The 13,712-nt window shown below is 44.8% G+C and overlaps 2 protein-coding genes across 6 annotated transcripts in view; one reads left to right on the top strand and one right to left on the bottom strand.

The window, feature by feature from the left end:
* Positions 1-11,759, bottom strand: part of TMC8 (transmembrane channel like 8) — a 42,263-nt gene extending 30,504 nt beyond the window's left edge. For 3 of the 4 annotated variants that reach the window (XR_004540957.1, XM_033962060.1, XM_033962061.1), the window contains exons 1-3: positions 11,565-11,741; positions 6,536-6,727; positions 38-186 (exon numbers count right to left, since the gene is read on the bottom strand). Coding sequence is in view for 3 of the 4 variants with exons in the window: in XM_033962060.1 (XP_033817951.1) it covers positions 38-186; positions 6,536-6,727; positions 11,565-11,626 (403 nt within the window). In the remaining variant the exon portion in view is untranslated. Of the gene's footprint in view, positions 1-37; positions 187-6,535; positions 6,728-11,564 lie in introns of all 4 variants that reach the window. The other variant, XM_033962062.1, reaches the window with a different exon arrangement.
* TMC6 (transmembrane channel like 6) overlaps positions 11,722-13,712 on the top strand; it is a 34,295-nt gene continuing 32,304 nt past the window's right edge. For both annotated transcript variants that reach the window (XM_033962056.1, XM_033962055.1), the window contains exon 1: positions 11,722-11,827. The gene's annotated coding sequence lies outside the window, so the exon portion shown is untranslated. The remainder of the gene's footprint in view (positions 11,828-13,712) is intronic.

Below are 13,712 nucleotides of genomic sequence, written 5' to 3'. Positions count from 1 at the left end.
TGACGCGCACTGATCCTGCCATGTGACAGGTCCTTACCTTCAATCTCATGCAGGGATTTCTTCCATAGTTGACAGGCAGAGAGAAGATTGAGAGTCTCCTGACTTAGTTTGGGGTGTGAAAGTTGCCGACTCCGTGTCCAGGACTCAGAACCAGAAACCTGTCTTCCTTCCAGTCTTTGCTTTTTCCTGTTAGAGGAACAGATTCTCCTCAAAAGCAACATAGATACAGATAACCGGATCACAAAACACCCATTTCTACAATGTCACAATTAAACGAAAAATATATAGTAACAAAAGTACTAACAAGAAAAAAAAAAATGTTTTCAGACTATGACGAGAAGACAAATAACTCAGGGCTCAATACTCAGCCAGCAGTACTGAGCATTTGGCTGACCGCCACTGGCCTTATTCCCGAATGTTAAATTCTAGGCCAGGGGTGTCCAACCTGCAGCCCCGGTCAAGGGTGATACAGTGTTTACCATCTTGCTGGCTCCCTCCTCTGTCTTGCTGCAGCGTCTGCGCGTTTGTGTGGCCTCAGAAACATTTTTTTCGGCCAATGCGGCACAGGGAAGCCAAAAGGTTGGACACCCCTGTTGTAGGCCATGTGAAAACTGGACAGGTAGAGACTAGTTGGAGGCTCTTTCCTCCCCATTGCCATAACCGATCACGTGGAGGGAAGTTTTCAATATGACGTCACTCTAAATCCAAGTTTAGACGTTTTCAGAAGTGCACCCAAAAATCAGGTAGAGAAAATGGTCTTTTTTGAAACTGCAAAACGTCTATCTTTTTAATATTTTTTCAAAAATGACCATTTCTAGACATATTTGCCTTTAATGCGTATTTCTTTTTTTACCATTTTGAAAAACAAACATGTTCAAATGAAAAACACACAGAACAAGCCATTGGGATGTTCAAGGGGCCACACAGACATCCCAGCAGAGCAGTAGGGCACCTTAAGTCCCAGGTATACAGTACATCTCACTATATCTCACTTATAATAATAATAATTTTATTCTTATATATCGCCAAAGCCATGGAAGTTCAAGGCGGTTTACAAGAAGAAGCGCTGGACAATCAGCGAAGAGGTCACAATCAAGTCATCAATACAATCTTACATAATGAAAGAAGTGGAAAGCTATATAGTTCTTAAGGTTACTGGTTGAATTAGCAGAGCTGTATAAATTCTTAGTTTACAAATCGATTGAACAAACTCGTTTTTACCAATTTTCTAAAATTGAAGTAGGATGAGGAGAGCATGAAAATGTTACTAAGCCAATCGTTCTATTTGCATGGCTGGAAGGCAAGAGTTCTGTCCAAGAATCTTTCGTAGTGGCTGTCCTTTATTGTCGGATAGGTGAACAGATGTATTCTTCGTGTGGGCCTAATAGAACTTGCCAGGTTAAATTGGGAAACTAGGTAAGTGGGGGCCAGACCAAATATTGATTTATAACACAGACAAGAGAACTTAAACAGGATTCATGCCTCCAGGGACAGCCAATGGAGTTTTTAATAATAGGGGCTTATGTGTTCCCATTTCTTCAGCCCGAAAATCAGTTGAACTGCCGAATTTTGAATGACTCTGAGTCTTAGAATGTTTTTTTTTTTAAGGATCCCAAGTAAATGATGTTGCAATAATCAAGCAAGCTTGAGATGGAAGATTGAACCAGTAAGCGGAAGGATGCTTCATCAAAGTATTTTCTGATGGTTCTGAGTTTCCATAGTACCGAGAAGCATTTTTTCACCAATAAATCTGTGTGAGCATTTAGAGTAAGGTGGCGGTCCAGGGTCACTCCCAGGATTTTTATGGAGTGGTCAATAGGGAAGACCTGACCATTCAAGGAGATAGATGAGTCTTTGATTTTGTCGTTAGGGCTTGCCAGGAAAAATTTAGTTTTGTCTGTGTTGAGCTTCAATTTGAATTCGGTCATCCATAGTTCAATTTGCTTTAGAATGGATGATAGATGAATCTTTGCCTCGGAGTAAGGGGAATAACAATGGTGATATCATCAGCACAGATATAAAATTTAACTTTTAAGCTTTGTAGTAAGTTCCCCAATGAGGCAAGGTAGATGTTGAACAATGTAGGGGATAAAGGAGAGCCCTGTGGGACTCCGCAAGAGTTTACCCAGCTATAGGATTTTTTATTGTCACAATAGACTTGATAAGACCGTTTGCTCAAAAAAAAACCGAAACCATTTTAACACGTTACCTGAAAGACCAATTGACTCCAAACAGTCAATCAGTATAGCATGGTCAACCAGATTGAAGACACTACTTAGATCTAGTTGCAGAATTAGAGCACTGGTACCCTGACTGAATAAGGTATGAAGGAAGTCCAGCAGTGATGCAATGACAGTTTCAGTGCTGAACCCAGAACGGAAACCGGACTGATTGTCTTGCAGTATGCTACATTTGTCCAGATACATTACTAGTTCCTTCCATCAGCTTAACGAACAAGGGAGTGCTTGCAATTGGTCTATAATTAGATATCAGTTTGGTAGATTCTCTAGAATTTTTGATGATTGGGGTAATCAGAATCTGGCCTAAATCCTCAGGAAAAGTACCGGTTAGTAAAAGAGAGGAGAGCCAGTTGTATAACTTGGCTTTAAATGTGACTGGAGCAACTTTCATTATATTTGGGGGGCAGCAGTCTAATCTGCAGTAGGAAACAGGATGGGGTAGTAAAATTATTCCAGGCCATATCTACCCTAGGTTCATCTTTGTGTTGGGCAACTGGGTAGTTCAAATGGTTGGTTGTGGAGCCCTTTAGTTTGGATCTCAAATTGTTGATTTTGTTGTTGAAAAATTCAGCCAGATCGTCTGCAGATGGTGGGGAATCTAGGGTAGAACATGAGAAGGCCTGTATATCATAGAGATTGTTGACTAATTCAAAGAGATTTCTACTGTTGGTGTTCGGTGATCTGATTTTTTGGGTGTAAAAGTTAGTGCGCTTCTTTATTATTAGTTTTTTGTATTCGTTTAATTTATGTCTCCAATTTGACCTCCTCACACTGTCCCCTAATTTCAACCATTGTCTTTCGAGTTTCCGTAACTCCTGTTTCACATTTCCTAACTCGGTATCGTACCAGCCATCCAGATTCTTATTTCTTATTTTTCTTACTTTAGTGGGGGCCATTTTGTTTAATATCTGCGTACTCATGTTGGTCCAAGAGTCCGCCAAAAAGGAGTCTGAGTCTGAACTAGAAGTTATGTCATAGGGTGACCAGAATTCTACTGGGTTCACCATACCTCTGCTAGCTACTATTTTCTTAGGTCTTTTTGCCACCTTGGATTTGGTTGGGGAGTGTCTTACTTGCCAGCTTAATTGGAAACTACATAAACGGTGTTCTGACCATAGAGAGTCCGTCCAAATGGCTTCGTTCCAGTAAATCTTGGGATTGACTAGTTCTTTGAAGGAAAAAGTGACTAGATCTAGCTGGTGGCCTTTTTGATGGGTCTTTTCGGGAGGCAGCACAAAGAAGCTGTGGAACCACGGGGTGCAAGGGGATGTCCAACGATGGATCAAACACTGGCTGGCAGGCAGGAAACAGAGGGTTGGAATAAAGGGCCATTACTCAGACTGGCAATGGGTCACGAGCGGAGTTCCACAAGGATCGGTGCTGAGACCGCTCCTGTTCAATATATTTATTAACGACCTGGAGACGGGGACGAAATGTGAGGTTATTAAATTTGCTGATGACACCAAACTCTGGCAGGGTTAGAACCACGGAAGACTGCGAAGACCTACAAAGGGACCTAACGAGACTGAAAGAGTGGGCAAAAAAGTGGCAAATGAGTTTTAACATAGAAAAATGCAAGGTCATGCATGTAGGGAAAAAGAACCCAATGTTCAGCTACAAAATGGGGGGATCATTGTTAGGGGTGAGCAACCTTGAAAGAGACCTGGGGGTGATGGTGGACACAACATTGAAAGCATCATCACAGTGTGCGATAGCCGCAAAGAAAGCAAACAGAATGTTGGGTATCATTAAAAAGGGTATCACAACCAGGATGAAGGAAGTCATCTTGCCGCTGTATCGTGCAATGGTGCGCCTGCACCTGGAATACTGTGTCCAGTACTGGTCGCCGTACCTCAAGAAGGACATGGCAGTACTTGAGGGGGTCCAAAGAAGAGCGACTAAACTGATAAAAGGTATGGAAAACTTTTCATACGCTGACAGGTTGAAAATGCTGGGGCTGTTCTCCCTAGAGAAGAGGAGACTTAGAGGAGACATGATAGAAACCTTCAAAATCCTGAAGGGCATAGAGAAGGTAGACAGGGACAGATTCTTCACACTTGTGGGGAACCACAAGTACTAGGGGTCAATCGGAGAAATTGAAAGGGGACAGGTTTAGGACAAATGCTAGGAAGTTCTTTTTTACCCAGAGAGTGGTGGACACATGGAACGCGCTTCCAGAGGTTGTGATAAGCCAGAGCACAGTACGGGGGTTCAAGGAAGGTTTGGATAGGTTCCTGAAGAATAAGGGGATTGAGGGGTACAGATAGAAGCAGAGGTAGGTTATATAAATGGTCAGGAACCACTTCACAGGTCATAGACCTGATGGGCCGTCGCAGGAGCGGACCGCTGGGCGCGATGGACCTCGGGTCTGACCCAGTGGAGGCAACTTCTTATGTTCTTAAGTCTAGTGAAGAAATGAAGGATAGTAGATCTTTGGAATCACCCTGCTCTGCCTGCTCTAGGTGAATGTTTAGATCACCTGTCAGTAGGTTGTGTGGGCCTAGTGTAGAGTTTGTAAGGAGGAATTCATAGAAAATGTCTTTGGCTGCGGGCCATTTCTTAGGAGGAATGTAGAATAGGGTAATTATTAGAGCATCTTCTAACTGATCTGTCCAGAGTTTACAGGAAAGGATTTCAAGGTCCGCTGAGGAATTTGAAGCTAGGATTGTGGACTTGAATGATTCTTTTAAGATGATAGCTATTCCTCTCCCTTTACCTCTGCTTCTAGGTAGAGATATAATTTTAAACCCAGGAGGCAGACAGTCGCGTATAATAATGTCGTTATCTGAGACCAACCAAGTTTCAGTTAGAAGAACAAAATCGGGGGTGGCTTCTTCCAGCCAGTCTTTGACCAGCTGTGACTTGTTCCTAATAGAACGTATATTTAAGTAGAAACCGTGAAGATTTTGATGGTAAGGAGCGTCGGTGGTTACAGAGTAGGTAATCTTTCTCAATTTCCACTGTCTTTTACAATAGGGTCTGCTAGGTTTTTGTGTGGGGGGTACAACCGGGATTTGGAAGGGACCCCATTCTGAACAGTCGTATAGAGAAGGATTAACAGCTCTAAGATGTTCTGAATTAGTTGGGCGAGACCTTATAAGTACTGGAATGGGGATAGCATGAAATGCAGCAACTGACCTGCTTTTGTAGCAGATCCAATAGACCATAAGGACCCAAATCAGATAATTAGTTAAGAGGGCCATATTATACAGAGTGGTCAATAGAGACTGAAAGGCTTAATAGAAGTAAAGCTAATAAATTAAATCATGCAGAGAGTAAGTTAGAAATTGTCCGGAGTAATCATGCAAATACTTATCAGTTTTTTCCAGTCCGTGGGCCTACGGGGGTCTTCCAAGGCAGAAGAAGAGATCACTCAAGCAGGCACAGGTTGCTGAGGAGAACTTGTGGAGGTGTAGAGAAATTTTTTGTTAGCATTCTCCGAGTAGCTAGGAGGAGGAGTTAGCGGCTGGAGTAGTATATTTTGCCCGTTGTTTGGTCGTGCCAGGCTGCAGGAGGTGAGGTGCAAGGGAGCTTGATTATGCTCCGCTCAGTCGCTTTGCAAAGGCGCGCGCTAAGGCACGTGCCTTAGCCAGCACGCCGAACGGCTAAGCACCGATCCCTCCTCCGAATTTGAACGCTCCCAGCTAGTCGGGAGGGGCAGAGCAAGCTCGCATGCCCGGCTGGGGGAAGGGGGCCGCAGCAAGCCTCCGTGGAGGAGCCAGCCCGATCGTCGCTGGATCTGTTTGGTGAGCCTTTCCAAACCGCACCAGTAGCCCTTATGCCTGCAGTAGGATTTGGGTGGGTTTTGGAAGGCTCACCCTCTCCACCACAAGTGATGGCCACATTGCCCACTAGGCTTCTCCAGGAACCAGCTTGCTGCTCTGCTAGGACTGGCCATCATAGAGGCAGGTATACACTGTTTCATTCACATCTTTAGGGGGCGGGAAGGGGTCAGTGACCACTGGGGGAGTGGAGTGGTCATGTTTACATACTTTCAGTGGTCATCTGGTTAGTTTGGGCAGCTTTTTGGCACTTAATGCAATTAAAGCAGCTCTATGCCCTGGACATATTCTTAAATGTGTGATGATGGCAGAAAAATGTCTAAGTCATAAGCCTGCCCTGGTCTTGCCTCTGACATACCCCCTTGAGATATAGACAAACTGCGGATGAACAGCCTAGACATCTGTCTAGAACAGAAACTTTGAAAAGAGCCAATTGGAAGGGTTTGGCAAAAATCCAAGTCTATCTGCCCCTTTAGGCCATTTTTGGAAAATGAGCCCAATAGTGTCACCAACCTTTGAGCCAATTTCTCCTGCAGGGAGAGAGGTCGCTCCTTCAGTGGTGTGCCATCATCTTCACAGCTGGCCCGTGCTTGTCTAGCCTTAGACCCTGGGTTATGGGTGGCCAGTCCAAGTCGCTGGGCCCCAATCCAGGGCTGTCTTTTCTCAGATTTATGATTCATCTTAATTAAGTCAGAAATTGGAGTTCTGGGGAAAAATTAAACATTTATTTAGAGTGATGCAGGTTCCTTCTCCTCCCGACCATCATAGGACTAATGTAACCTCAGGATCCAGCAGTAGTGGGAACTGGGAAGGCCTTTGTTTCTGTGGTTACGGAATTAACCTCTTGACAGACATTCTAAGTCATTGCATTCCACCCCCACCCCCCCACCCCCTAATCATAGGTATTTCTAAAATGCAATCCAGACCAGAATATCATTCTCTTGGGAGGGGGAAGGGGAGGGGGAGGGGGGACCAATACAACTTATCCATATAGAATGAACATCAGGTCTAAACTCTGTATGACCTATATCTAAAGCATTTGCCTCTTCCGGAAAATTCCCAGACCCATCAACAACAAAAGAATTGGGTGAAAGTTGATTGCCACACCCATGTCTAAGGTCCCCCTCGACTCTTTCAATTGCACAGCTGTATGGGTGCATTGATCACCAACTCCAGCTACTCCAAACTAGAGAATGACACGGAGGCAAATTTGTCCCTGTCCCCCCAGGAACTCAATTTCCCTATCCTGCCCCTGCCCCATTCCTGTAAGCTCTGTCTTAACCGCACAAGCCCCAAAACCCTTATGATTTTAAAGTGTTTGAGGCTTGTGCATGTGAGGATGGAGCTTGCAGGAAAAGAACTCGCGGGGACAGGATAGGAAAATGAATTTCCACGGGGACAGGGAAAAATTTGTCCCCGTGTCATTCTCTACTCTAAACCCCATCAAGATAGATGTAATTATTGTCAGGAAGACCTGGATAGCCAAAGGGATGTTGTGATGCAAGGGAACAGATTTCATTGAAATGACAGGGTGGTTGAGCCTTCTAGTGGAGAAGAAGGAAGGCAGCTCAGTCTCTGATGCTCCAAAGGGTTATCGGGGGCTTCTGCCAATCGTAGTAGCAGCCACCGAGAACCATCTCCAAATGCATTACAAGGAACACATTAGTATTATAATGAGCAGCCCTTGTAATGCACAGATCAGAACATAAGAATTGTCACTGCTGGGTCAGACCAGTGGTCCATCGTGCCCAGCAGTCCGCTCACGCAGTGGCCCTTAGGTCAAAGACCAGCGCTCTAACTGAGACTAGCCTTACTTGTGTACGTTCTGGTTCAGCAGGTACTTGTCTAACTTTGTCTTTAATCCCTGGAGAATGTTTTCCTCTATAACAGACTCCAGAAGAGCGTTCCAGTTTTCTACCACTATCTGGGTGAAGAACAACTTCCTTACATTTGTACGGAATCTATCCCCTTGCAATTTTAGAGACTGCCCTCTCGTTCTCCCTACCTTGGAGAGGGTGAACAATCTGTCTTTATCTGCTAAGTCTATTGACTTCATTATCTTGAATGTTTCAATCATGTCCCCTCTCAGTCTCCTCTTTTCAAGGGAGAAGAGGCACAGTTTCTCTAATCTCTCACTGTACGGCAACTCCTCCAGCCCCTTAACCATTTTAGTCGCTCTTCTCTGGACCCTTTCGAGTAGTACTATGTCCTTCATATACGGCGACCAGAGCTGGTCACAGTATTCCAGGTGGGGGCATACCATGGCCCGGTACAGCAGCATAACCTTCTCCAATCTGTTTGTGATCCCCTTCTTAATCATTCCTAGCATTCTCTTTGCCCTTTTCGCTGCCGCCACACATTGCACAGACGAATTCATTGATTTGGCGATCAGTACTCCCAAGCCTCTTTCCTGGGGGGTCTCTCCAAGTACTGCACTGGACATCCTGTATTCGTGTATAAGATTTTCCTTACCAACATGCATCACCTTACACTTATCCACGTTAAACCTCATTTGCCATGTCGCAGCCCATTTCTCAAGCGTGTTTATGTCACATTAAAGATCATCGCAATCCTTCTGCGTCCTTAGTACGCTGAATAACTTTGTATCATCTGCAAATTAATGACCTCGCTCGTCATACCAATTTCCAGGACATTTATAAATATGTTGATGAGCACGGGTCCAAGCACTGAAACCTGCGGCACTCCACTCATGATGCTTTTCTAGTCCGAGTATTGACCATTTACCCCCCACTCTCTGTTTCCTATCCGCCAACCAGTTTTTAATCCACATGAGTATTTCACCCTCGATTCCATGGCTCGCAATTCTTCGAAGTAATCGTTCATGTGGGACCTTGTCAACACCTTCTGAAAATCCAGATATACAATATTGACCGAGTCACCCTTGTCTATCTGCCTGTTTACTCCCTTGAAGAAGTGCAGCAAGTTCGTCAAGCAAGATCTTCCTTTGCTGAAGCTGTGCTGGCTGGTCCTCATCAGATTGTGTCCGTCAAGGTGATCAATGATGCGGTCCTTTATCAGTGCCTCTACTATCTTTCCCAGAACCCAGGTAAGACTCACCGGTCTGTAGTTTCCCGGTTCTCCCCTTGAACCTTTCATGAAGATCAGAATAACATTCGCCACTTTCCAGTCTTCCAGAATTCTTCCCCATTTGAACAACAGATTGGCTATTAGTTGGAGCAGTTCAGCTATAGCCCCTTTCAGTTCCTTGATTACCTTCCAACAGATGCCATCCAGTCCTGGGGATTTATTGATTTTAAGGCTATCAATCTGCCTGCATACCTCTACTAGATTGACCGTCAACCTTGTCAGTTTCCCGTCTTCATTTCCTGCGTATAGTCTGTCGGCTTCCGGTAAGCTGTGTATTCAGTAAACACAGATGCAAAAAATGTGTTCAGTTTGTCAGTGATAGCTTTGTCCTCCTTTAGCACTCACTTTATTCCATAGTCATCCAACGTCCCCACCGCTTCCTTCGCGGGTCATTGCCTACTATTCAAAGCAATAAACAGAGACAGCCCAACCTACTGGAACAACCGACTAACTCAATCCACCTCAACCAGACACAGGAGAATCCACTCACTATTCACACACCCACCAACCAAAAATGTCAAATGAAGAAAACTATATAACAACCTAATGGCCACCAGAGCAGCAAAACTAGACAGACAACTCACCAATCTGCTGTCTTCGACCACAGACTACAAAACCTTCAAAAAAGAAACAAAAACCCTACTCTTCAAAAAATACATAAAACTTATTTAACACGACCAGATCCATCCCAAGCTCCACCTACTATACTATCTACTCCTTATCAAATCTAAAATGTTCAAATTACCCATCATATATTACCTAATTTCACAACAATTCTTATGTAATCCGCCTATATATTTTGTAACTTCATGACAACTCTTATGTAATCCGCCTTGAACCGCAATGTAATGTTATTTCCCCTTAATATGTCGAAAGAACAGCTTGAAGTTTTTTGCCTCCTTGGCTATTTTTTCCTCGTAGTCTATTTTGGCCCCTTTTACTGCCTTATGGCACCTGTGTTGATGTTGTTTGTGCTTATTCCAGTTTTCATCCGTTTTTGATCTTTTCCATTCCTTAAATGAAGTTTTCATGTCTCCAATCGCTTCCTTTACCTCTACAGTGAGCCATGCCGGTTTTTTGTTCTTTTTCCTCTTGGATCCCTTGTTGATACGCGGTATATATAGATTCTGTGCCTCGGTGACTGTGTCCTTAAAAAGGGACCATGCTTGCTCTAGTGTTTTTACAGTACTTATCCTCTTCTTAATCTTCTTCCCCACCATGAGTCTCATCCCTTTGTAATTCCCTTTTTCGGAAGTTCAGTGCCATGACCGTCGTTCTGGATCGATGTTTTGCCCCTGAGTCCAGATTGAAACCGATCATATTGTGATCACTACTTCCAAGTGTCCCTTCTACTTCTACGCCTCTTACAGGACATTTTCTGACAGGTCTGGAGTTGCTGGTAGCTATTTGTACATCTGTTGTGCGAGTGTACATCCAGCGCCTATGGTAAGAATGCAGATGTTAGGCATAGGACACACTCAAACAACAGCTGTATCTGTGTCTTGGCTGAAACAAACAATTCCCCCCCCCAAAAAAAAAAAAAAAAATTGCTCTCAGCGATCGGGAAGTGCCTGCACAGAAGAGCTATGTCCTACCGCTCATCTCTTGTGCGCAAGCACCAGGCACAGGTCCTCCCCCTTTTACAGGGCCACTCAGCACAAGTAGTGTACATATGATATGCATGCCCTGGAAAACCAAAATCGCTCCAACCTGGTATTTATTTACTGGGTTACCGGAGCTTCGTGTATCCTGCCCTGGGTGTCTAAAGAAGAAAAGAAATTTAATATGAACAAGTGCAAAGTGATTCACTCAGGGAAAAATAGACTAATCCCAACTCCAAGTAGGAAAAGCTGTGTTCTGAGTTAGGAGCTATCACACCCAGGAAAAGGATCTTGTGTCCTTGTGGAAAACATGTTGAAATCCTCAGCTCAGTGTGTGATGGTCAAAAAGAAACAGATTGGAGAATACCATTGAGCCTCTGTGTAGTGCAGTTCTGGTCACTCCAGCTCAAAAAGGTATGAAATGAGAGAGAGAAGGGTGACCAAAATGATAAAGGCAATGGAACAGTCCTGCCAAAAAGACTGCAGAGGTTGGGAGAAGAGGAAGCTGAGGGGAGAGATGATAGAGGGAAATATTACCACCCCTTGAAATAGTACTAATAGTGGGGGGGGGGGGGGGATTTCACTCCGTGTACAACTAAGCTGCGGATTCTATTTCAAGAAGATGTCACGAAAAGCAAGGTTTAAAGTTCCTGGAAGAAAAGTCCATAAACATATTTTGAGCTTAGCAGACGGGCAAAACACTTTTCTCTGGGTGGCAGCACAGAGGAACCCTTTGGGATCCTGTCAGATATTTGTGAGCTGGTTTGCATTGTCAGAAACAGGATGCTGGGTCAGCTTGAACCATAATGACAGAGAAAGAGGAAGTAACTCACCTAATGGCCCCCAACTGTTCTGTGGTCCTTTCCTTCCCACTCAAGCATAGGAGACAAGGCATCTTCCCCTGGGCAGTTCCACCAAGGAGAGAGACATTGCGAACTGTCCTTTGAATAAGATGTTACCAGGACCGAGAATACCTTATGACAGGAAGCCAAGACACCCACTAAACTTCCCGTGTTAGAAGCAAAGCAGCAGAAGAGGAAGTCGAGTGAGGAGAGAAAGACGTGCCCTACTGATCCTCAGGAGGGTCTGGGATTAGGTAAGAGAAGCAGAGGGACACTGTCTCTTCACTGTCCATGTTCTTCATCACCTCTTGACTTTCTGGACAAAATCCAAGTGCAGAGTCTGCCTTTGCTCTGAGATAAAGAGGCTCCTTTGCCCCACATAGTGAGTGATGGCAGATGAAGAAATAATAGTAAATATTGAACTAAGGCCAGTACTGGGCAAACTTGCATGGTCTGTGTCTGTATATGGCCGTTTGGGGGAGGATGGGCTGGAGATGGCTTCAATGGCTGGGAGGGTTTAGATGAGCTGGAGTAGGTTTTAACGGAGATTTCGGCAGCTGGAACCCAAGCACAGTACTGGGTAGAGCTCTGGATTCTTGCCCAGAAATAGCTAAGAAGAAAAAATTTAAAAAATTTAAATTGAATCAGGTTGGGCAGACTGGATGGACCATTCGGGCCTTTATCTGCTGTCATCTACTATGTTACATCCAGTCCATCAAGTGCAGTAGAGCATAATCACATGATGTTATGCTAATGCTAATGGTGTCTTACTGTATAGATCGCTGTATCTCCTACAGCAGGGGTGCCCAATACGTCGATCGCGATCAACAGGTCGCTCACTCAGGCGACCCCAGTCGATCGCAGAGCGGGTTCCCTTCATCCCTTCTCTTTTTTTTCCCCTCCTGACTGACCCGCCTCTTGAAGAAAGCCAGCCAATCAAAGTGTTGGCAGGGTGGGGTGAAGGTCGGTGGCGTACCAAGGGGGGGCGGTCCGCTCCAGGTGCACGGCTTGGAGGGGTGCACAGCCGGCCAGGTCCGAGTCCTCCTGCCCTTCCTTACCCTGGTCCGTGCTCGGGGCTCGCGCCTGCCTGGTCCTGTGCTGCTGCCCAAATGGTGCTGTTGGTTCTCGCGAGTCTCGCAGGAGTTGACGGCACCATTCGAGTGGCGGCGCGGGACCAGGCAGACGTGTCTGGATTTCACTTCCAGCGCAGATGGGGAAGCCTGCAGAGCTGACAACATTCGGGCGGCACGAGACCAGGCAGGCGCGCTCGGGGCTCACACCTGCCTATTACTGCTGCGGCAGATGGGGACTTGGACGGCTGTCCAGCAGGGAAGGCTGACGATGCAGCGCTGGACCGCCAGGATTTCATCAAGGTTCCGGGGGGGGGGGGAGGGGGTGAGAGGAGGCTTAAAATACCAGGATAGCCATCTAGGGAGGGAAGGAGGGATTTTAAAAATTACAGGGGGTATGATTAAAAAAGGTACTGGGGGGTAGGTAGGGGGATGATTTAAGGTACTGGGGGGTATGGGGGATGGTTTAGGGTACGAGAGGGGTATGGGGCCTGCCTGTCACTAGGCCTACCTGCCTGCCCTGTGCCCTGCCCACATCACTCAAAAAGAAAAATGACGTCTTCAAATTATTCAAAATACCGCTATTAAATTGATTTACAATGCAAAGAAATTTGATCACGTTACGCCTCTATTTATCGATGCTCATTGGCTTCCTATAAGCCACCGTATTTTATATAAGGTATTGCTGCTTATATTTAAAACTTTAGTTTATAATGAGCCTCAGTTTATATCAAGAATGTTAATTCCTTACAATCCCATTCGCTCTTTAAGATCATTCTCCCAAAATTTATTAGTCATACCCTCCCTGAAAACAATAGGAACAAGAAGATCAGACATGTTTTCTGTCCTGGGCCCACAATGGTGGAATTCTCTCCCACAATATATTACAATCGAAAGAGATTTACATTCTTTTAAAAAATCTTTGAAAACACACCTTTTTAAAGACGCTTTTAATTCTTAATATTATTTAATCTTTTCTTAGCATTTTAACTTTTAATCTAACCCTTTCCCTTATGTTTTTTTCCCTATTTGTTTTCCTAACTAAGACAGATGTAATCTTTTCCCTTTC

The sequence above is a fragment of the Geotrypetes seraphini genome, chromosome 10 (assembly GCF_902459505.1).
Source record: "Geotrypetes seraphini chromosome 10, aGeoSer1.1, whole genome shotgun sequence".
Taxonomy (NCBI): domain Eukaryota; kingdom Metazoa; phylum Chordata; class Amphibia; order Gymnophiona; family Dermophiidae; genus Geotrypetes; species Geotrypetes seraphini.
The sequence above is the reverse complement of the archived record's forward strand: the minus strand, read 5'-3'. Positions and strand labels throughout refer to the sequence as shown.